Here is a 23711-nt window from a genome sequence, read left to right as displayed (position 1 = left end):
AGAACTAAGATCCCTAATGTGGCCACAAAAAACAAAACCCCAAAACTAATACAGCATTGTAAATCAACTGTATTTCAACTTAAAAAATTTTAAGTCTTTGTGCCTGATTATTTTTGGCCTTTCAAGAGTAAATTTTAATATTTCCAACCAAATATTCAACAAACATATAAAAAGAGAACAAGTGTAGAAAGAAAAAGAAAAGTATGTAATTCTCAAAGGAAAAAAATCAGGCATTTAAAGGGACTAAGCAAGGGGAAAGTCTACAGTAAGCTCAGCTAGAAAGCCAGGCTTCCAACCCTGTACCATCCTGCAGGTGCGGTGCCACCTGCCACACAGCATCTCATGACCCACCCTGGCAGCCATGTGGCCTCCTCTCAGCTGTCTTTCACATTTGTCAATTTTCATCAAGGCACTTGGCTTTTAAGTTCACAAATCAGTGACAGGAGAGACATGCCTTCCACAGCAGCTCGTGTATTGATGGGAATTCCTCTGGCGGACAGTCGCCCTCATTTCAAAAGGCACCTGGTCCCTATGATATTCCTCAGTCCCTCAATGAGTAACAACTATGTGCCAGGGACACAAAACCAATGAGGTGAGGACATAAGCAGGAATGCAGGCTGCCACAACAATGAAGCTAAATAAAAGCAGCCAGACACAAAAGACCATGTGGTATATGACTGCATTTATGAGAAACGTCCAGAAAAGGCAAATTCATAAAAACACAAGCAGATACTAATCTGCCTGAGAAGGAGACTGGAATGTGACTGCAGATGGGCATGAGGGGTCTTTGTAGGATGAGGAAATGCTCTGGACTACAGAGATGCTGTACAACTATGTAAATTTACTACAAGTCTCTGATTTATTTGTATGATTTGAACTGTATGATTTAAATGGGTGAATATTATCACGTAACTTTTCAGAGCTGACAAATCACTTCTGTTTATCAGCCAACATCTCCTGAACTTGTAGGGCAGTTCTGGCCTGAGTTGCACAGCTTGGGCATCCACCATTCCCAGGGACTTAACTTGTACCCCCTGCATCCAGATGGTGCTGGCATGCCCCATCCTTGGGAGAACTGAGAAAATCTCTGGAGTCAGTCTGGGAATGGAATCCAGTTGAGAAAGGCTACATGCTGTACAAAAATCAACACTAAAATTGAATCCCATCAAGTCTAAAGATTTCATTAAAATAATTTCAGAGGTTTTAAACCCAACGATAAATTTTAATTAAATTTTACATGAAAAGGACAAAGTACTTTTTTAAATTACAAAATGGAAATGCTATTCTAAATGGGATTAGAAAATTTAAAAATCTGTTACTTTAAAAAAATATGAAAGAAAAAAAAAATATGAAAGAATGAGCTCAGAGTGTCACAGATGAAGTAGACAAGAGACGATACCGCCTAGGTTAGGAGAACACTTGTAAGCAGCTGGAGGCTTTCCATGCCCACCTGCGTTCGCCGCCACAGAACCCCACGTGCCCAGGCTAGCGCCCTCTGGACCCGGTGGTCAGCCGCAGAGCGGGTCCTGACCCCGCCCCGAGTGATGTCCCCGCGCGAGGTGAGACCAGGCCTGCGGAGCAGAGGATGCCTTCCCCTCACCCCGGGCCCTGGAGTGCATCACTGCCCGCCCCACGGCCCAAAGAGTAACAGAGCCCGCCCTCCTCGAGGCCGCAGGTCAGGCCCAGGCGGGTCTGGACCCACTGAGGCCTCAGCCCGCTCACCCGAACACATGCTCTGAGCTCCAGACCCTCATCGCACCGCAGAGTGCGGCCAGGGATGCTCCAGACCTAGGGATGCTCCGCTCCGTTTGGGGGCGGAGCGAGAGCACGCGGAGGGCGGGGCGCGGGACTCAGCGCTGAGCCCACACATCACGTGAGCGGCGGTCCCAGGGCTCAGCCGAGGGGCGCGGACCGCAGCCTTGTGGGCGGTGGGCGCGGAGCGCCACCTTCCGGAAGTGGGCAGGGTTCATTCCTATAGGTCAGATGGCCCAGATTCTGCGAAAGCCCCTTCCAGCCAGGCAGGTTCCACCACAGTGGGAAAGGATGCGTAACTGTGTCCTGCCAGCCCAACAAGCCTCTCCACCGAGTGGAGGAGGAAGGAAGCAGAAGGTGTAGAAAGGCCTTAAATCAGAACGTGAGACTCCTCGCAGCCCCTCCGCCTCAGGATTTGAAGACTCCAAGAAATCCAACCCTTTACGTAGCCACATTGCTGAGACCCTCTCGACCCGCTCTCAAGTATGAGGACTGACAGCACTACTTGTCAGAGCTCATCGTAAGTTCACCCAGCCACTGGAGTGGCTCCTTGGATTCGCTACTTGTCTTCACCCAAAGGAGAGATACATTTCTCATTCCCATAGGAGGTGGGGTTGCAACTGGAAGCCTGGTGCTCTCTGGAACTTAGGCTGACATTTCAAAAGGATGACTCCTTTGTCATCCAGATCCCTGAGAAGAAAACATTCCTAGGTTGTTCAACTAGCTAAAGGCCTATTTGGCCTTTAAAAATGTTTATATACATCTCAAAAAGACAACCTATAAGGATTCTAGAGTAAATGCTCTAAGAAAAGGGTAAGGAGAGATTCCTTTTGCACTGGGAAAAAATGATTTTTTTTATTTTTAGATTTTTATTTACCCCCCACTACCAACAAATACAGTTCAAGTGCAAAGAAGCAAGATGCTAGTGTAAGAACAGGGTGACCCTCTGCTGAATGTACTGGGCACAAGGGAGCACCCAGTGCAACACACACATGGAGTGGGTGCCCAGGGCCTACCTCTGTGACTAGTCAGTGAAGTTGGGAGAGCAGGGAAGCAGCCAGAAGACCTGGGCTAGGAGATCCCGGCCCACCATCTCCACACTCCACACACTCCACCTTCACCACCTGCAGCTGGATGGATGCTCAGGGCGATCTTCCCACGGCAGCGCTGCTCCCTGTTTCACTGGTGAGCAGACTGGGGTTCATGGAGGTGGAAAACCACATCCAATGATCACAAGCTGAGGACTGAGCTGAGATGACACCAGGTTTGCAGGAGTCCCCCATAGCCGTGCACAGTGACTGGCTGCTGTGGCCAGGCCAGCTGTGAAGCCTGCACTAGGCTCTGAGCTCAGGGCTGTCATTTGGCTTTAAAAAGCATCATCTTAAAAAATAAATAAAATAAAAAATAAAAAGCATCATCTTTTAAAATCAGCATTTCCCACAAATACATATTGAACATGAGGCTAAAGAAATCAGGCTGGATGGTGACACAAGACATTGTAGTGAGAATCTGTGGGGAAACTGAGACCCTAACCATGAACATGACTTTTAGCAAACTCTGGGAGATAGAGAAAGGCAGGGAAGCCTGGCATGCTGCAAAGAGGGGTTGCAAAGAGTCAGACACAACTGAGCGACTAAACAACAAAAAACCAGGAAACATCTGGGCAGAGATACTACTTAGTGGTGGAGGTGGGACCTGAGGGCGTGAGTCCATAGAGGGTGACCTCCTGGCTCACTGTACCTGCACCTGCCTCGCTTTCAAAGCCACCTCACACACAGCTGTCAGGTCCCAGCACCTCAGTGGCTCCTTCACTACTTACACATACTCCCCTCCAAGACTTACCACAATGTGTTAAGACCACGGGAACTAGGTTACCATCATCCTTGGCAATTCCCAAGACAGAAACCCAATAGGTGCATAATAAATCATTGACTGTTGCACAACAGATGAAAGTCACGGCCCTGCTTCAAGTCCTATACCACTACCTCCATTTTTGGTCAAACACCACCCTTTCTCTTGTCTGTTCCACCAAGTCTGGTCCAGGAGCAGCAGCAGCTGTATCACCTGGGAGCCTGTTAGGAATAGAGACCCCTGGCCCCACCACAGCCCCACCATGCAGCATCTTGGCAGTTTTACCCCACTGGAACAGGCTCCCGAAACCTCTCATCAGTCATCACTGTGCTTCCAGTGTGACAAGCGCTGCTCTGTCACTCTCCCCACGGGCCTCTGTGCTGCGAGAGAACTACTGGTCTCTCTCTCCCGGAACCCTGCTCCCTCTGCATCCTCTGTTCTGGTCCTTCCCATCTCCCCTGCACACACCTTTTGGCCCTCTGTTCTTCTCCCTTTGCACCTGCTCCCCAAGTGACTCACTGAGTATCCTGGTTTCCACTGACTTCTCGCCTGTCTCTCCATCTCACTCCTACCCATCTAGGTCCTACCTCAAACATATCATGGTCATACATCTCCCACCCTAAGCAGATTCCTCGTCTAGCAGTCAATGGCCAGGACCCTGGCATCACCCAGGTGCACCAAGTTAGAGTATTCCCCGACCCTACATCCAGCCAGTTGTGAGTCCTTAGGGATTCACCTCTTTCAGATTGTTTTAATCTATTCCACCTTCCACATCCTTTAAGAGCCAATTTGATTTAACAGTTGCAGCTGAAGGCATGCATTTGAAGAGGAACAAACCTGGGTTCCAGTCCTGGCTCCCCTTTTGCAAATTGCTAACCTCCTGAACATTAGTGTCACCATTCTTGACATGGGAGCACTACTACTACTACTAAAAAAAAATAAAGTCCTTTTGGCCTAGTGGGAATTAATGAGGACAGAGTACATGCCTGTGGTTAAAACTGCTGTGACCATCCCTGCTGACCTGGCTCAATCCTAGATGGCCCCTCAGAATGCTGTCCCATCAGCCTGCCACATCCCCTCCAAAGCTTTGTTTGGCCGTGCCCTAGGGTGCTCCCCGCCCCCTCACCCTCCTGTGGCTGCTCCTGATACCTCTCTCGTGCTCTCAGCAGTGTTTTATAAGTACCACACCTGTTTGTGTTTCTGTCTCTCCCACCAGATCACCCTTGTTAAGGAAGCAGGTATCTAGGCTTCACTCCTCTCTTAGCTTTTCAATTGGCATCTCTGGAGTGAGGCCTAGGAACAGACAGGGCTGATGAGTGGTCGAGGTGGTCACAGCGCTCTGGAGTTTGGAAAGGCATCCTGCACGCACCTGAGCTCTGGGGTGGGACCCAGGCCTGGCTCGTTTCTGTGTGCCCAGGATCGGTCCCTGTACTTGGCCAACAGTGAGCTCCAGATAACTGCTTGTTCAGTGAGTCAAGGATGACTCCGAGGGCATAATGAACCTGTGAGCGGCTTGGCCCAGGGGTGGGTGGGGCTCCATCTGTTGTCATCACACAGAGCCACCTGGTTGAGTTCCAGGAAACCTTGCTGTTTTCAGGAATCACCTGTGCAGTAAATCGGGAGACTTTTCAACCAGTGGTCCTAGTCTTTTTTGCTATTTTATTCACATTCTATATATTGAGATTCCATGATGAAATATTACTGCTACAAGAGGCTGCAGCTAAAAATAAATAAGTTTGAAAACTGCTGTGCCAGAACAGATTTTTAAACTAAAAAATTAGGGAGAAAAATCAATCTCCCAGCAGGTAAGGAGTCTTGAAGAACGTTTGGAGGTGTTCCTTTCCCACTGTGATGGATATTTTTCACTAGGCTCTGATGTTTAATTGATCCTCAGATACAGTGATCATGAAGATCTGATTTACAGGGACTCCTCACCTGCCATGCAGTCAGAATAGGAAGGCAGGAGGCCAGGGTTCCAGCTGCTGCCATCAGCATCTGGATCTTCCAAGATCCTATGCAGGAATATTATTGGGATCCAGGGACAAGTTCTCTAACCAGAGTCAGAACTATCCTGAACTCCAACGCAACCAAGATATTCTCATATTTTATTAAAACAGAGTATACCTCTGTGACTCTTTACTTTCTGTGATATATATTTCTATGTAATTAATTCCTCTTCCAAACCCTTACATACAATTCCTGAACTAAGTCTCTCCCATAAATAACCTAAGTTCTGCTCTGTATTTCTGCTTCTGGGCACTTTTAATTCTATGATTTCCCATATGTTTTCTGGCATTGCAAAGATGACTCATGACCAAGGGGTCTGATGTCCAAAACAATCATCAGTTTTCTCTCAAGAAAACACAACTAGGAAAAATCTAGGGACTTTATGATTTCTATAAACTATTGTGGCTAACACTTTTAGAAAAATATTTGATCACTACAAAGTAACGTAGTAGAAAAGACGATGATGCTGGGAAAGACTGAAGGCAGGAGGAGATGATTGGACGGTATCATCAACTCAATGGATGTGAGTTTGAACAAATTCTGGGAGATAATGAAGGACAGGGAAGCCTGGCTTGCTGCAGTCAATGGGATCTCAAAGAGTCAGACACGACAGCAAATGAACAACAGCAAAGTAATGTGGTGATTAGGAAGATTCTAAATGTTTTGCTATCGTCATTCATAAAACTTGCATTTTTAGAGATTGATGTTGTAATTCATTCTTTTATTGGTTGTCACATAGAGGATATTAATACTGTGTCTTTAGATTCCTTTACTTGGGGCATATTACCAGAAACAGCAGCACAGGTTATGACCACTGACTGAAACTATTATATCAGTTTCATCTTATAAAAATAATTAACATTGTTACAAATTAACAGCAGTAACATCATTTAGGAGGAAACAATATCCAGACCAGCCTGTGAACAGTTTTTTGAAATGCATGAGGCACAGTTGTCAAAATTAATAGACCTCTCCTGCCACCTTGTGGGCACACTGTGCAACAAAGCTCTACGTAAGCAGTCTTAGGGTCCCTAGCCCCTCAAACACATGTAACTTATTATTATTTTTTTTAATGTTTACTAAGCACTCTCTGCTGGGAAATTATTCTCTGAATATGTATTGGCATGTATGTGTGTGTGTATACACATATCAATAATGTTCACTGTAGCATCTAAAATACAAATAAATTGGGAGCAGTCTAACTGATCCTTGGTTAGAAACTGTTACACTGTTCCCACAGAATATCAGGAAGCTGATTAAAGAACTGGGGTGGAACTATAGGTTTTTAACATAAAAAAAGCAAATGTTAATCAAAAAAGCAAAGTGTATAAACTACAATTTCATTCACATTAAAATATACTTTATATGCTTGTAAATATATGTAAACCATATAGACACATACACAGCACACCAAAAAAATCTCTAAGAAAATTACTTTTATAAGCAGTGAGAATGAGAGACTCACTTTCACTCCCTATTTTGTATCCTCAACTTTGCTGAATTTATTAGTTCTAGCAACCTTTAATGATTATGATTTTCTATTATAATCCTATCATATGTGTATAGAGATAGCTTTACTTCTTCCTTTCCCATACAGATGCCTAATATTTCTTTTTCTTGTCTACTTGATGTGACTAGAACTTCCAGTACAATGTTAAATTGTAGTGGTGAAAGTGGGCATTTTTGATCCTGTTCTTGATATTAGAGGAAACAATTTCAGTCTCTTACCACTGAGTAAGAAGTTAGCTGTGAGTTTTCCACAAGTGCCCTTTATTATGTTGAGAAAGTTACCTTCCCTAGTACTCCAAGTGCTTTCTCTCATGAAACAGTGTTGGATTTTTGTCAAGTGCCTTTGCTGTATCAATTGAGAATATCATGTAATTTTAAAACATCATTCTATTAACCTGATGTATTACATTGACTAATTTTCTTATGTTGAACTATCCTGACATTCTGAGATAAATCCCTCTTGGTCATGGTGTAGAATCCTTCAAATATGATGCTGACTTTGGTTTGCCAGTATTTTGTTGAGAATTTCTGCATGTATATTCGTGAAAGATATTGCATTATCTACAAATACAGTCACATTGGAAGTTGGGGCTTCAAATAAGAATGTTGGGGCAATCTACAGATTTAATTCAATTCCTGTTAAATTACTCATGACGTTCTTCACAGAACTAGAATAAATAATCCTAAAGTGTATATGGAACCATAAAAGACCCAGAATCGCTACAGAAATCTTTAGGAAAAAGAAGAAAGCAGGAGGCATAACCCTCCTATACTTCAGACAATACTACAAAACTAGAGTAATAAAAAAATGTGAGGATTTCCCTGATGGTCCAGTGGTTAAAAATCCATCTGCCAGTGCAGGGGAAACAGGTTCAATCCCTGGTCTGGTAAGATGCCACATGCTGTGTGGCAACCAACCCCACACGCTCTAGAGCCTGTGCTCTGCAAGAAGAGAAGCCACTGCAACTAAAGAAAGCCCATGAACAGTAATGAAGACCCAGCATAGTCAAAAATAAATTAATTTTAAATTTTATTTTTTGAAGTATGGTATTGGAACAAAAACAGGCACAGGAATCAATGGAACAGAATAGAGAGCCCAGGAAAAAATCTCAGACACCTATGGTCAATCAAAAGGCAAGAATACAAAAAGGGGAAAAAGTCCCTTGAGCAAGTGGTATTGGGAAAGTTGGACAGCTGCAAGTAGATCAATGAAGTTAGAAAACACCCTCACACCACACACAAAAATAAACTCAGAATGGCCTAAAGACCTAAATATAAGACATGACACCATAAAAATCCTAGAAGATCTCCAAAACATTCTCTGATATAAATTGTACCCAAGGTTTCTTAGGTTAGTCTTCCAAGGCAATAGAAATAAAAACAAAAATAAACAAATGGGACCTAATCAAACTTAAAAACTTTTGCTCAAAGAAAGCCATAAACAAAAGGAAAAGACAACCTTCAAAATGGGAGAAAATATTTGCAAATGATGCAACCAACAAGGGCTTACTTTCCAAAATATACAAACAGCTCATACAACTCAACAAGAAAAAAAGCAAATGACCATATCCAAAAATGAGCAGAAGACCTAGAGAGACATTTCTCCAAACAAGAAATACAGATGGCCAATAGGCACATGAAAAGATGCTCAACATCACTAATTATTAGAGAAATGTAAATCAAAACTATAATAAGGTACCACCTCACACTGGTCAGAATGGCCAGTAAAAAGTCTACAAGTAAATTCTGGAGAGGGTATAGAGAAAAGGGAACCCTCGTACTCTGTTGATGTGAATGTAAGTTGGTGCAGTCACTATGGAAAACAGTATGGAAGTTTCTCAGAGAGCTAACAATAGAATTACCATACAATTCAGCAATCCCACTCCTGGGCATGTATCTGGTTGTTGTTGTTTAGTCACAAAGTCATGGCCGACTCTTTTGCAACCCCATGGAGTGGAGCCCGCCAGGCTCCTCTGTCCATGGGATTTCCCAGGCAAGAATACTGAAATGGGTTGCCATTTCCTTCTCCAGAGGATATTCTTGACCCAGGGATCAAATCTGTTTCTCCTGCATTGGCAGGCAGACTCTTTACCTCTGAGCCACCAGGGAAGCCTGGGCATATATCTGGACAAAACTGTAATTCAAAAAGATACACGAACCCCTGTGCTTATAGCAGCACTGTTCACAATAGCCAAGACATAGAAACAACATAAATGTCCATCAACAGATGAATGGATAAAGAAGATGTGGTACATATACACAATGGGATACTACTCAGCCATAAAAAGAATGAAATAATTCCATTTGCAGCAACCCAGATCCAACTAGACATTATTATACAGAAAGAAAAGACAAATACTCAATAATATCACTTAGATGTAGAATCTAAAATATGACACAAGTGAACCCATCTATGAAATAGAAAAAGAATCACGGACATAGAGAACAGACTGGTGGTTGCCAAGGGGGAGGGGGTTGAGGAAGAAGAGGAATGGGAAGTTGGGATTAGCAGATGTAAGCTTTTATATATAGGATGAATAAACAAAGTCCTGCTATATAGCACACAGAACTATACTCAATCTGCTATATAGCACACAGAACTATATTCAATATCCTATGATAAACCGTAATGGAAAAGAATATATACATATACATGCCTGAATCACTTTGCTGTATAGTAACTAAGACATTCTAAATGAAGTACAATAAAAAAAAATACTACTGAAAACTTGGTAATGGAAACTGAAGGTAATTCAAAGAAAGGGAAAGATATCTCATGCTCCTGGACTAGAGTAATAAATACTGGTAAAATGGCCATATTTCCCAAAGCAATTTACAGATTTAATGCAATGCCTATCAAATTACCCATGACATTCTTCACAGAACTAGAAAAAATAATCCTTAAATTTATGTGGAACCATAACAGATCCAGAATTGCTAAAGCAATCCAGAAGAAAAAGAACAAAGCAGAAGGCATAACCCTCCCAGACATGAGACAATACCACGAAGCTACAGAAATTGAATAGTGTGGTACTGGCAAAAACAGACCTATGGATTAATGGAACAGAATAGAGAGCCTAGAAATAAACCCACATACCTATGGTCAATTAATTTTGGACAAAGGAGACCAGAATATCCAATGGGAAAAAGACAGTCTCTTCAGCAAGTGGTGCTGGGAAAGTTGGACAGTCACATGCAAGTCAATGAAGTTAGAACACACCACACACAAACTCAAAATGGCTTAAAGACTTAAATATAAGACATGACAACATAAAACTTCTGAAAGAGAACATAGGCAAAACATTCTCTGACATAAATTAGCTGATGTTTTCTTAGGTCTCCTAAGGCAATAGAAAAAAAAGAAAAAGTGAACAAATGAGATCTAATCAAATGTAAAAACTCTTGCACAGCAAAGGAAACCATAAAAAAAATGAAAAAACAATCTATGGACTGGAAGAAAATATTTGCAAATGATGCAACTAGGTTTAATTTCTTACCAAGGACGCCTTAACAAGGGTTTAATTTCCAAAACATACAAACAGCTCATACAATTCAATAACACAAAAACAAACAACCCAATCCAAAAAATGAGCAGAAGGAGGGTGTTTAGGGGAGAATGGATACATGTATATGAGTCCCTTTGCACTCCACCTAAAACTATAACAACATTGTTAATTGACTAACAAAATTGTTAACTGACTGTATATGCTCAGTTGGTTCAGCAAATCTTTGACCCTATGGACTGTAGCCCGCCAGGCTCCTCTACCCATGGGGTTTCCCAGGCAAGAATACTGGAGTGGGTTGCCCCCCCTCCTCCAAGTGATCTTCCCAACCCAGGGATTGACCCCACATCTCCTGCATAAAAGGCAGATTCTCTACCACCAAGCCACCAGGGAAGCCCCTAACTGATTATAGTTCAATACGAAAATAAAAAGTTGTTTTTAAAAATAGGAGCAGAAGATGTAAATAGACATTTCTCCAAAGAAGACATAGTAGATGGCCAATAAGCACATGAAAAGATGCTCATTATCACTAATTATTATAAAAATGCAAATCAAAAGAACAATGATCAAATCACCTCACACTGGTCATAATGGTCATCAAAAAGTCTACAGGAATTTCCTGGCAGTCCAGTGGTTAAGAAAATCTGCCTGCCAGTGCGGAGGACATGGGTTTGATCTCTGGTCTGGGAAGACTCCACATGCTGTGGGACAACTAAGTCATTGTGCCCCAGCTATGGGAGTCAGCACATGCCCTGGAGTCTGTGCTCCACAAAAGAAGCCAAGGCAATAAGAAGCCCATGCACCAAGACTAGATTGTAGTCCCTGCTCAATGCAACTAAAGAAAGCCTGCATGCAGCAACCCAATGCAGCCAAAAACAAATAGTTTTTAAAGTCTACAAATAATAAATGCTAGAGAGGCTGTGGGGAAAAGCAAACTCTCTTATACTGTTGGTAGGAAAGTAAATTGGTCCAGCCACTATGTCAAGCAGTGTGGAGGTTCCTCAAAAAACTAAAAATAAACACAATAACAGTGGGGGACTTTAATACCCCACTTTCATCGGTGGACAGATCATTCAGACAGAAAATTAACAGCGAAACATGGGCCTCAAATGACACTTTAGACCAGATGAACTTCACTGATATTTAGAGAGCATTCCATCTAAAAGCAGCAGACCATTCTTCTCAAGTGCACACAGAACATTCTCTAGGATAGACCACATGCTGGGCCAACAGGCATGCCTTGGTAAATAAAAGAAAAGTGAAATCATATCAAGCACCTTTTCTGATCACAACACTATGATATTAGAAATAAACTAAACACTAAGATATCAGAAATAAGGAGAACAAGGAGGAGTAGGTGGACATGGAGTACATCTCTCTCCACGGATACATCAAGAATACACCATCAGACACAAAATTGCATGCAGAATGCCAGCTGAGAGCATAGAGGAGCACCTGATGAGTGGAAAAGAATATATAGAACCATGTAAAATTTGGTAGGACGAAGGAACTAGGGGGGAAAACAGGAGTGTTAGTAAGACTGGACTTGCCCTCGGCAGTGGGGGAACTGAAGCAGGGGTCCTATCCCCACATCGGGGCAATTGTCTGAGTCAGAGGAGAAACATTTAAGGCTGACAGTGAATCAGCCGATCTGTGGCAGCCTAAATGGAATGAGAATCAGACAGTCCTTGCCACAGCCATACATACCCCAGAGAGGGATGCAGGTCCCCTAGAGGGCACAGTGGCTGGGAGCTGGAGTTTGGGGATTGTGGGGCAATCCCAGGGTGAAGGCTGCTGTTGACTGTGGAGAGATGGACCAAGGGGATGTGAGGGAGGAGACTGTGGAGGGAGATGCCTGTGGAGGGAGGCCGGGCAGCCAGGGAAGCAAGGTGATACAGCCAAGTCACGCATAGTTGGTGGTGCCATCACCATAGGCTCTCTCTTCCTACATGCCAGAATCGGCAGCTGAACAATAGAAAGGCTGGCCCATCAAACCCCTGAGGCACCGAAGTACAGAGCAGACTCCAGTCAGGGGGGCCCCTCTAGGTGCCTGATGCCCTGAACAACAGAGAAGGACCCAAGGCAATGGAGTCATCTAAGTGTCTGAATGGGCGGAGCTACGGAGAAAGAATGGCCAAAGAGGCCTTCTGATCCCAAGTTACAAGAGGCTTGAAAAACAGACTCTTATAGGGCCATAACTCCTGTGGTGGAGGGAGTCCATGCCCCTGCACACTTGGCACTGCCAGGGTCCCTGAAAGCCAAGCAGCTGCGCCACCTTCATGCTCAACTCTCACTGGAGCAGAGCTGCCACAGGCAAAAAAAGTCTTGCATCTATGCGCACAGAGTCACTTTGGTAGTGTCCGACTCTTTGCCACCCTGCAGACCATGGCCTGCCAGGCTTCTCGGCCAGGGAGGGGGGCTCTCCAGGAAAGGATACTGAAACCGATTGGCCAATACTGGTTACCATACCCTTCTAGAGCACTATATTTCCTGCTGCCCTAACCGCAAACTCCCCTGAGTACCTGGTGCTGCCAGAACCCCTGAAACCCAAGCAGCTGCACCACCGCCACACCTGGCCCTCACAGGGGCAAACCCAAGTCCTCCAGGGCAGCCTCAGGAGCAAATCCCGGTGGACGACCCACATGCAGAGGTGAAAATAAAACTACAACTGAAACCCAGGGGCAGTGTGGCTAAGGAAGAAGACCCAAAACCCTCCCACCAGCTGTACAAGCTGCAGATTAAATCCACAGGATCAACTAGGCAGACTCTGTGTCTATGGAATATATAAAAGGTCATTGAGAGCTCCCACAAAAGAAAATGCACTAGTTCTGATAGCTGTGGACATTGGAGGCAAGAATACACAGGAGTAGGACCAGATTAGAATATGAGCTGTCCCCACAGCAAGTCCAGAGATCAGCACAGTGTTGGAGGGCATCCTGGGGTGGTGAGGTGGACTGTGACTCCCAGCAAGGGAAAGGACTCTGACAGCAGTGACTCAAGAAAAACATTTATTATTATGCTTTGACTTGCTCTGTAGATTCTTTTGGATTTTCCCCCCATCTGTTAAGTTGTCAGTTTTATTGGCACTATGAAATCTAATTAAGTTTTTGAGCTTTTTTTTTTTCTCACATTTTTTATTGTTGTTATAAACCTCTGCCTCTACATTGGGCTTTTGCAGTTCTGTGGAGCTTTCCTTTTTTTTCTTTTCTCTTTTCTTAATTTTAATTTTTTAAACCTATTATTTTGTCTATATTTATTCCTTTGTTTGCTTTTCCTGCTGTTCTTTTCCCCGTGCAGTTAATCTTTAATGTATATAAATCTTCTTTATCTCCCTCTATTTAACTTTGCATATCTATTCAGTCACACTTTTTATTGTTGCTATAAACCGCTGCCTCTACATTGGGCTTTTGCAGTTCTGTGGAGTTTTCCTTTTTTCTTTCTTCTTCCAGTTTTTTTTTCTTTTCTCTTTTTTGTAATTTTGATTTTTAATTTTTTTAAACCTATTATATTTTTTCTACATTTATTCCTTTGTTTGCCTTTCCTACTGTTCTTTCCCCCTTGCAGTTAATCTTTGATGTATATAAATCTTCTTTATCTACCTCTGTTTAACTTTGCATATCTCTTCTTTTTTTTTCTTTCTTTCCTTTCCTCTCAACGGATTTGTTGGTTTTGTTTTCACTGCTTTATTCCCCACATGGCACTTTGCTTTAGTTTTGTTTTCCAGTTTGGCTTTAGTTAGTTTGGTTCTTAACTGGTAAATATAATTTTTTATTTTCTTTGTTCACCAGGTCAATCTACTGTACTTCCATGGGTGTATATATATATGTGTATATTCCATTATTTTCATTATTATTTGCCTGATTTTGTAACTGCCATTTGTCTGGGGTTCATCTTTGGTTTCTCGTTTTTGGATATTTGTTTTAATCTCACTTGATGCCATAACCACTTGTGGAATCTTTGTTCCTGACCAGAGATCAAGCCCTGAGCCTTTGGAGTGGGAGTACTGACTCCAAGACCCTAGACTACCAGAGAACTAACCCTAGGGAGTATCAAATAGAGAGAGCTCACACAAGGGAAACCACTTGAATACAAGTCCTGGCATCACCCAACCACCAGTAGCACCCTGTGCAGGATGCCTCATCTAACAGCAAGTGAGTAAGTGAAGTTGCTCAGTCGTGTCTGACTCTTTGCGACCCCATGGACTGTAGCCTACCAGGCTCCTCCCTCCATGGGATTTCCAGGCAAGAGTACTGGAGTGGGTTGCCATTTCCTTCAAACAAACCAAAAATACAAATCCAATCATCAGCAGACAGGATTACCACCTCACTCAGAGGAAAAATAAACAAAAACTCAGCACAAATCTCACCCTATAAGAAGCTTACACAAACCACTGGACCAACCTCAGGAAGGCAGAAAGCAGAAGGAAGAATTCAACCCTGAAGCCTGGGAAAAGGAGATCTCAAATACAATAAGTTAAAAAAAAATAATAATGATAAGGCAGAGAAATACTACACAAATGAAGGAACAAACTAGAAACAGAGAAGTCCAAATAAATGAAGAGGAAATAGGCAAACTACCTAAAAAAGAATTCAGAATAATGATAGTAAAGATGATCAAAAACCTTGAAAACAAAATGGAGAAAATGCAAGAAGTCAATTAACAAAGACCTATAAAAATTAAAGAATAAACATACAGAGACAAGTAACACAATTACTGAAATTAAAAAATACTCTAGAATGAATCAATAGCAGAATATCTGAAGCAGAAGAACAAATCAGCGAGCTGGAAGATAAAATGGTGGAAATAGCTTCTGAAGAGCAGAACAAAGTAAAAAGAATGAAAAGAACTGAGGATAGTCTCAGAGACCTCTGGGACAATATCAAATGTACCAACATTCGAATTATAGGGGTCCCAGAAGAAGAAGAGAGAAAGGGTATGAGAAAAATTTTGAAGAGATTATAGTTGAAAATTTCCCCAACATGGAAAAGAAAATAATCAAGTCCAAGAGGAATAAAAAAGCCCATAGAGGGTAAACCCAAGGAGAAACAGGCCAAGACACGCACAACTAATCAAACTAACAAAGACTAATCACTAAGTTCAGTTCAGTTCAGTCACTCAGTCGTGTCCAACTCTTTACAACCCCAAGAACCACAGCACACCAGGCCTCCCTGTCCATCACCAACTGCCAAACTCTACCCAAACCCATGTCCATCAAGTCGGTGATGCCATCCAACCATCTCATCCTCTGTTGTTCCCTTCTCCTCCTGCCCTCAATCACTAAGAAAGAATATTAAAAGCATCAAGGGAGAAGCAACAGGTAACATACAAGGGAAACCCCATATGTTTAACAGCTGATCTTTCCGCAGAAAACTCTGTAGGCCAGAAGAGAATGGCAGGATATATTTAAAGTACTGAAAGGGAAAAATCTACAACCAAGATTACTGTACCTGGCAAGGATCTAATGCAAAATTGATGGAGAAATAAAAAGCTTTTCAGACAAGCAAAAGTTAAGCGAATTCAGTACCACCAAACCAGCTTTACAACAAATGTTAAAGGGACTTATATAGTCAAGAAATACAAGAGAAGAAAAAAGATCTATAAAATCAACCCCAAACAATTAAGAAAATGGCAATAGGAACATATATATCAATAATTACTTTAAATGTAAATTGAGTAAATGCTCCAACCAAAAGACACAGACTGGCTGAATGGATACAAAAACAAGACCCACGTATATCCTGTCTACAAGAAACCCGCATCAGACCTAAAGACACATAGACTGAAAGTGAGATGATGGAAAAATATATTCCACACAAATGGGAAGCAAAATAAAACTGGAGTAGCAATCCTCATATCAGACAAAATAGACCTTAAAATAAAGAATATTACAAGAGATAAGGAGGGACACTACATATTGATCAAGGGATCAATCCAAGAGGAAGACATAATAACAATTGTAAATATCTACGCACATAACACAGGAGCACCTGAATACATAAGACAAACATTAACAGACATAAAAGGAGAAATTGACAGAAACACAATAATAGTAGGAGACTCTACACCCCACTCACACCAATGGACAGATCATCAAAACAAAATTAATAAGGAAACACAAGTCTTAAATGATACATTAGATGACGTAGATCTCATTGATATCTTCAGGACATTCCATCCAAATGCAGAAGAATACACCTGCTTCTCAAGTGCACATGGAACATTCTCCAGGATAGACCACATCTTGGGTCACAAATCAAACTTCAGTAAATTTAAGAAAATTGAAATCATATCAAGTATCTTCTCCAACCACAACGCTATGCAACTAGATATCAATCACAAGGAAAAAACTGTAAGAAACACAAACACGTGGAGATTAAACAACACGTTTCTAAATAACCAACAGGTTACTGAAGAAATCAAAAGGGAAATAAAAAAATTTCTAGAAACAAATGACAATGAAAACATGACAACTCAAAACCTATGGGATGCAGCAAAAGCAGTTCTAAGAGGGAAGTTTATAGCAATACAATCCTACCTCAAGAAACAAGAAAAACATCAAATAGACAACCTAACTTTACACCTAAAACAACTGAAAAAAGAATAATAAAACCCCCAAATTAGAAGAAATCATAAAGATCCAAGCAGAAAAAAATGAAAAAGAAATGAAAGAAACTATAGTAAAGATTAATAAAACTAAAAGCTGGTTCTTTGAGAAGATAAACAAAATTGACAAACCTTTAGTCAGACTCATCGAGAAAAAAAGAGAGAAGAATCAAATCAGCAAAATTAGAAATGAAAAAGGAGAGGTTACAACAGACAATGAAGAAATACAAAGGATTTTAAGAGGCTATCATTAACGACTATATGACAATAAAATGGATAACCTGGAAGAAATGGGTAGATTCTTAGAAAAGTTCAATCTTCCAATACAGAACCAGGGAGAAATAGAAATTATGAACAACCCAATTACAAGCACTGAAACTGAAGCTGTGATCAAAAATCTCCCAAAAAACAAAAGCCCAGAACCAAAAGGCTTCACAGGAGAATTCTATCAAACATTTAGAGAAGAACTAATGCCTAACCTTCTAAAACTCTTTCAAAAAATTTCAGAGGAAGGAACCCTTCCAAACTCATTCTATGAGGCCATCATCACCCTGATACCAAAACCAGACAAAGACACCACAAAAAAAGAAAACTACAGGACAATATCACACTGATGAACATAGATGCAAAAATTCTCAACAAAATTTTAGCAAACAGAATTCAGCAACACATCAGAAAGCTCATACACCATGACCAAGTTGGGTTTATTCCAGGGATGCAAGGATTCTTCAGTATACGCAAATCAATCAATGTGATACACCATATTAACAAACTGAAAGATAAAAACCATACGATCATCTCAATAGATACAGAAAAAGCCTTTAACAAAATTCAGCATCCATTTATGATTAAAACTCTTCAAAAAATGGGCATAAAAAGAATCTACCTCAACATAGATAAAGCCCATATATGATAAGCCTACAGCAAACATTATTCTCAATGGTGAAAAACTGAAAGCATTCCCTCTAAGATCAGGAACAAGACAAGGGTGTCCACTTCCACCACTATTATTCAACATAGTTTTGGAAGTCATAGCTACAGCAATCAGAGAAAAAAAGAGGAAAAAGGAATCCAGATCAGAAAAGAAGAAGTAAAGCTCTCACTGTTTGCAGATGACATGATACTGTACATAGAAAACCCTAAAGATAGTATCAGAAAATTACTAGAGCTAATCAGTGAATTTAGCAAAGTTGCAGGATACAAAACCAATATACAGAAATCACTTGCATTTCTATATACTAACAATGAAAAATCAGAAAGAAAAATTAAGGAATCAATCCCATTCACCATTGCAACAAAAAGGATTAAATATTTAGGAATGACCTTACCTAAGGAGACAAAAGAAATGTACATAGAAAATTATAAGACACTAATGAAAGAAATCAAAGATGACATAAACAGATGGAGAGACATTCCATGTTCCTGGGTAGGAAGAATCAATATTGTGAAAATGACTATACTACCAAACGCAATCTAGAGAGTCAATGAGATCCTTATCAAATTACAGGTGGCATTTTTCACAGAACTAGAACAAAAAAATTCACAATTCATATGGAAACACAAAAGACTCTGAATAGCCAAAGCAGTCTTGAGAAAGAAGAATGGAGCTGCAGGAATCAACCTTCCTGACTTCAGATTATACTACAAAGCTACAGTCATCAAGACAGTATGGGAGTGGCACAAAAACAGAAATACACACCAATGGAACAAGATAGAAAGCCCAGAAATAAACCCATGCACCTATGGGTACCTTATTTTTTTTTTACAAAGGAGGCAAGAATATATACAATGGGGCAAAGACAGCCTCTTCAATAAATGGTGCTGGGAAAACTGGGCAGCTACATGTAAAAGAATGAAATTAGAATACTTCCTAACACCATACACAAAGATAAACTCAAAATTGATTAAATACCTAAATGTAAGACCAGAAACTATAAAGCTCTTAGAGGAAAACATAGGCATGTTAGAGGAAAACTCGATGATATAAATCAAAGCAAGATCCTCTATGACCCACCTCCGAGAGTAATGGAAATAAAAACAAAAGTAAACAAGTGGAACCTGACTAAACTTAAAAGCTTTCACACAGCAAAGGAAACTATAAACAACGTGAAAAGACAACCCTCAGAATGGGAGAAAATAATAGCAAATGAAACAACTGACAAAGGATTAATTTCTAATATATACAAGCAGCTCATACAACTCAAAGCCAGAAAAACAAACAACCCAAACAAAAAGTGGGAAAAAGGCCTAAACAGACATTTCTCCAAAGAAGACATACAGACGGCTAATAAACACATGAAAAGATGCTCAACATTGCTCATTCTTTGAGAAATGCAAATCAAAACTACAATGAGATATCACCTCACACTGTTCATCATCAAAACGTCTACCAACAATAAATGCTAGAGAGGGTGTGGAGAAAAGGGAACACTCTTGCACTGTTGGTGGGAATGTAAATTGATGCAGCCACTATGGAAGATGGTATGGAGATTCCTTAAAAAACTAGGAATAAAACCACCATATGACGCAGCAATCCCACTCCTAGGCATATATCCTGAGAAAACCAAAATGGAAAAAGATACATGTATCCCATTGTTCACTGAAGCACTGTTTACAATAGCTAGAACATGGAAGCAATCTAGATGTCCATCGACAGATGAATGGATAAAGAAGTTGTGGTACATATACACAATGGAATATTACTCAGCCATAAAAAGGAACGTCAGTCAGTTCTGATGAGGTGAATTAATCTAGAACCTTTTATACAGTTAAGTGAGTCAGAAAGAGAAAGATAAATATCGTATTCTAACACATATATACGGAATCTAGAAGAATGATACTGAAGAACTTACTTACAGGGCAGCAATGGAGAAACAGACATAGAGAATAGACTTATGGACATGGAGAGAGGGGAGAAGAGGGTACAATGTATGCAGAGAGTAACATGGAAACTTACATTACCATACATAAAACAGATAGCCAACGGGAATTTTCTGTATGGCTCAGGAAACTCAAACAGGGACTCTGTATCAACCTGGAATGGTGGAATGGAGCAGGAGATGGGAGGGAGGTTCAAAAGGGAGGGGATATATGTGTCCTGATGACTGATTCATGTTGAGGTTTGACAGAAAACAAAATTCTGTAAAGCAATTATCCTTTAATAAAAAAATAAATTAATAAAAGAAAAATTCTACAAGCTAGGCTTCAACAGTACGTGAACCGAGAATTCCCAGATGTTCAAGCTGGATTTAGAAAAGGCAAAAGAACCAGAGATCAAATTGCCAACATCCGCTGGATCATAGAAAAAGCAAGAGGATTCCAGAAAAACATCTACTTCTGCTTTATTGACTATGCTAGAGCCTATGACTGTGTGGATCACAACAAACTGTGGGAAACTTTTAAAGAGATGGGAATACCAGACCACTTTACCTGCCTCATGAGAAACCTGTACGCAGGTCAAGAAGCAACAGCTAGAACCAGACATGGAACAACGGACTGGTTCCAAACGGGAAAAGGAGTACGTCAATGCTGTATATTGTCACTCTGTTTATTTAACTTCTATGCAGAGTACATCATGCGAAATGCCATACTGGATGAAGCACAAGCTGGAATCAAGATTGTAGGGAGATATATCAATAACCTCAGATATGCAGATGACACCACCCTTATGGCAGAAAGTGAAGAAGAACTAAAGAACCTCTTGATGAAGGGAAAGAGGAGTGTGACAAAGTTGGCTCAAAACTCGACATTCAAAAAACAAAGATCATGGCATCCAGTCCCATCACTTCATAGTAAACAGATGGGGAATCAATGGAAACAGTGGCAGACTTTTTTTTCTTGGGCTCCAAAATCACTGCAGATGGTGATTGCAGCCATGAAATTAAAAGACACTTGCTCCTTGGAAGAAAAGCTATGAAAAACATATACAGCATATTAAAAAGCAGAAACAGTACTTAGTTGGCCAAGGTTAGTCTAGTCAAAGCTATGGTTTTCCCAGGAGTCATGTAGGGATGTGAGAGGTGGACCATAAAGAAGGCTGAATGCCAAAGAATTGATGCTTTTGAACTGTGGTGCTGGAGAAGACTCTTTAGAGTCCCTTGGACAACAAGATCATCAACCAGTCAATCCTAAAGGAAATCAACCCTGAATATTCACCAGAAGGACTGACTCTGAAGCTGAAGCTCTAATATTCTGGACACCTGATGCAAAGAGCCAACTCATTGGAAAAGACTCTGATGCTGGGAAAGATTGAGGGTAGGAGGAGAAGGGGATGACAGAGGATGAGATGGTTGGATGGCATCACAGATTCAATGACATGAATTTGAGCAAACTCTAGGAGATAGTAAAGGACAGGGAAGCCTGACATGCTGCAGTCCATGGGGTCACAAAGAATCAGACACAACTGACTGAACAATACAGTCCAAAAGGCAATTTCAGAATACAGAAGTCAGGTTTTTCGGGCCCCCAGTCAAGAAACTGACTCCTTTCAGGTTTAGCTGGGTGATTTTGTCCTCCTAAAAACATGGAGAGAAGGGTCTCCCTCTGATCAATTACTGCCCAAGTGGAAGGGCCATTACTAAGTCCTTCTCAGCACCCCTGTGTGTGTGCATGCTAAATCACTTCAGTCATGTCCAACTCTATGCGACCCTATGGACTGTAGCCCACCATGCTCCTCTGTCCATGGGGATTCTTCAGGCAAGAATACTGGAGTTGGTTGCCATGCCCTCCTCCAAAGGATCTCCCCAGTTCAGAGATCAAACTTGAGTCTCTTATGTCTCCTGAATTGGCAGGTGGGTTCTTTACCACTAGTACCACCTGGGAAAACTCTTAGCACCTCTATGGCAGTAAAATTACATGGGATCAACAACTGCATTCACCTGTTCCAAATCAAGCCGGTTCCTCTTGAATCCACACAGGACTCTGGCTATGAAAAGGAAGACACCCCCAAGTGGACCTGTGAGCCCACTGGAGGCCTGAGGTTCCTATTTAAAAATCAACAAGTAGGGACTTCCTTGATGGCGCAGTTGATAATAATCCTCCTGTCAATGCATGAGACATGGTTTTGATCCCTGGTAAAGGAAGATTCCACAAGCTGTGGAGCAACTATGTCCGTGTGCTACAACTACTGAGCCCACGCTGTAGAGCCTGCAATCCACAACTACTGAAGTGCGCGTGCCTAGAGCCTGTGCTCCACAACAAGAGAAGCCACTGCAATAAGAAGCCCACATACTGCAACAAAGAGTAGGCCCCATTCACCACAACTTAAAAAAGAAAGGTCCAGGCAAAGCAACAAAGACCCAGAGAAGCCATAAATAAAAATATAAAGTTTTTTAAAAATTACAAATCAACAAGTTGAATACATATATTTAAAGGACAGACATTTTTGTCAGGTAAGTAAAATGAGTTGGTGAGTTGGACTCCTAGTTGTCATTTTTGCTATTATTCTCTTACTTATTCCAAGTCAAGTTAAAGACTATTCACTGAAAGCCAGTCAAGTTAATGCAGAGATGACTGAGGACAGGTTAAAGCATGTCCAGTTGACCATGGAGAGAAGCCCTTCTATGGGTGGTTCCCAAGACTAGTTGGATTGGTTAAGGATATAGAAAGAGATGTTCGCTGAGGCTGAGTGGAAGATGGGTCACCCCAGGGCCTCATGAGGGTTGTTGTGGCAGATACAACAGTTAGTAAGATTTTCATTTTTTCTCCTATGGTGAAGGAAATTTGTACTATGGAGTTGCTCTTCCATCCCCCTTGTATGGATACCCATAGGAGGGAGAGAAATATTAGGGTGAATAATGGTTTCGGGGTGGCAGCAGTGAGCTTTCAGTGAATAGTTTCCAATTTTGGAAAGGGTAACCCCAGCGCGGACTTCATATGGACCATAGTCAGAGGGGTATTGTTAATACATATCCCTGGTTTCTACCCCTACTTGGACCTCTGTTTCCAACAGTACTTCTGCTGAATTTTGGCCCCTGCCTTCTAAGCCTGCTTGTTAAGTTTGTTTTTTCCAGGTGACCATATGCCAGGGATTTCAACCTGGCCCACATGAAGATGTAGACAACCAACATCACCTGGACTGGGCCGCAGCCTCCTACTCCCTGCGCTCCATTTGTGTTCCGGAGACCCCTACCTCTGACAACAAGGTGGTCTGGACCCCACAGGTAGGGACAAGCCCCCACTCGGCTTGAAGCAGCTACAGAAGGTGGACCACCGACCCTTCGACCCTTAAAAGAGTCTAAGGGTCCAGACTCCTTGAGAGGCGCAATCAATGTTAGAGCAGGCAGAATGAGCAGAGAAGGGGGCGTGGGCCATGTGACAGGAGACCTTACATCCTGAGACCACGGGGTCCTTGAGGAGACAGACAAGGGCGGGAACCTCCGTGTCGGAAAGTAACCTTCTGCTAGTTAAGCCCTCGTTACAACAGAATCACCACCGCACCCGGGTAGTGCCCGTCCCGCGCCGGCCACCATGACAGACCCGAAAGAC

At 41.7% G+C, this 23711-nt stretch overlaps 1 protein-coding gene across 5 annotated transcripts in view; it reads right to left on the bottom strand.

Moving 5' to 3' along the window:
* Nucleotides 1–23711, bottom strand: part of PRELID3A (PRELI domain containing 3A) — a 64553-nt gene that overhangs the window by 39885 nt on the left and 957 nt on the right. The window contains exon 1 of one of the 5 annotated variants that reach the window (XM_043889493.1): nt 1723–1836. The exons of the other annotated variants lie outside the window; for them this stretch is intronic. Within the exon in view, the coding sequence (XP_043745428.1) occupies nt 1723–1754 (32 nt within the window). The 5' untranslated portion in view covers nt 1755–1836. Of the gene's footprint in view, nt 1–1722; nt 1837–23711 lie in introns of those variants that run through there. 5 annotated transcript variants of the gene reach the window in all.

This window comes from Cervus elaphus, chromosome 27, assembly GCF_910594005.1.
Source record: "Cervus elaphus chromosome 27, mCerEla1.1, whole genome shotgun sequence".
Taxonomy (NCBI): Eukaryota; Metazoa; Chordata; class Mammalia; order Artiodactyla; family Cervidae; genus Cervus; species Cervus elaphus.
This window is presented reverse-complemented; position numbering and strand designations above follow the sequence as displayed.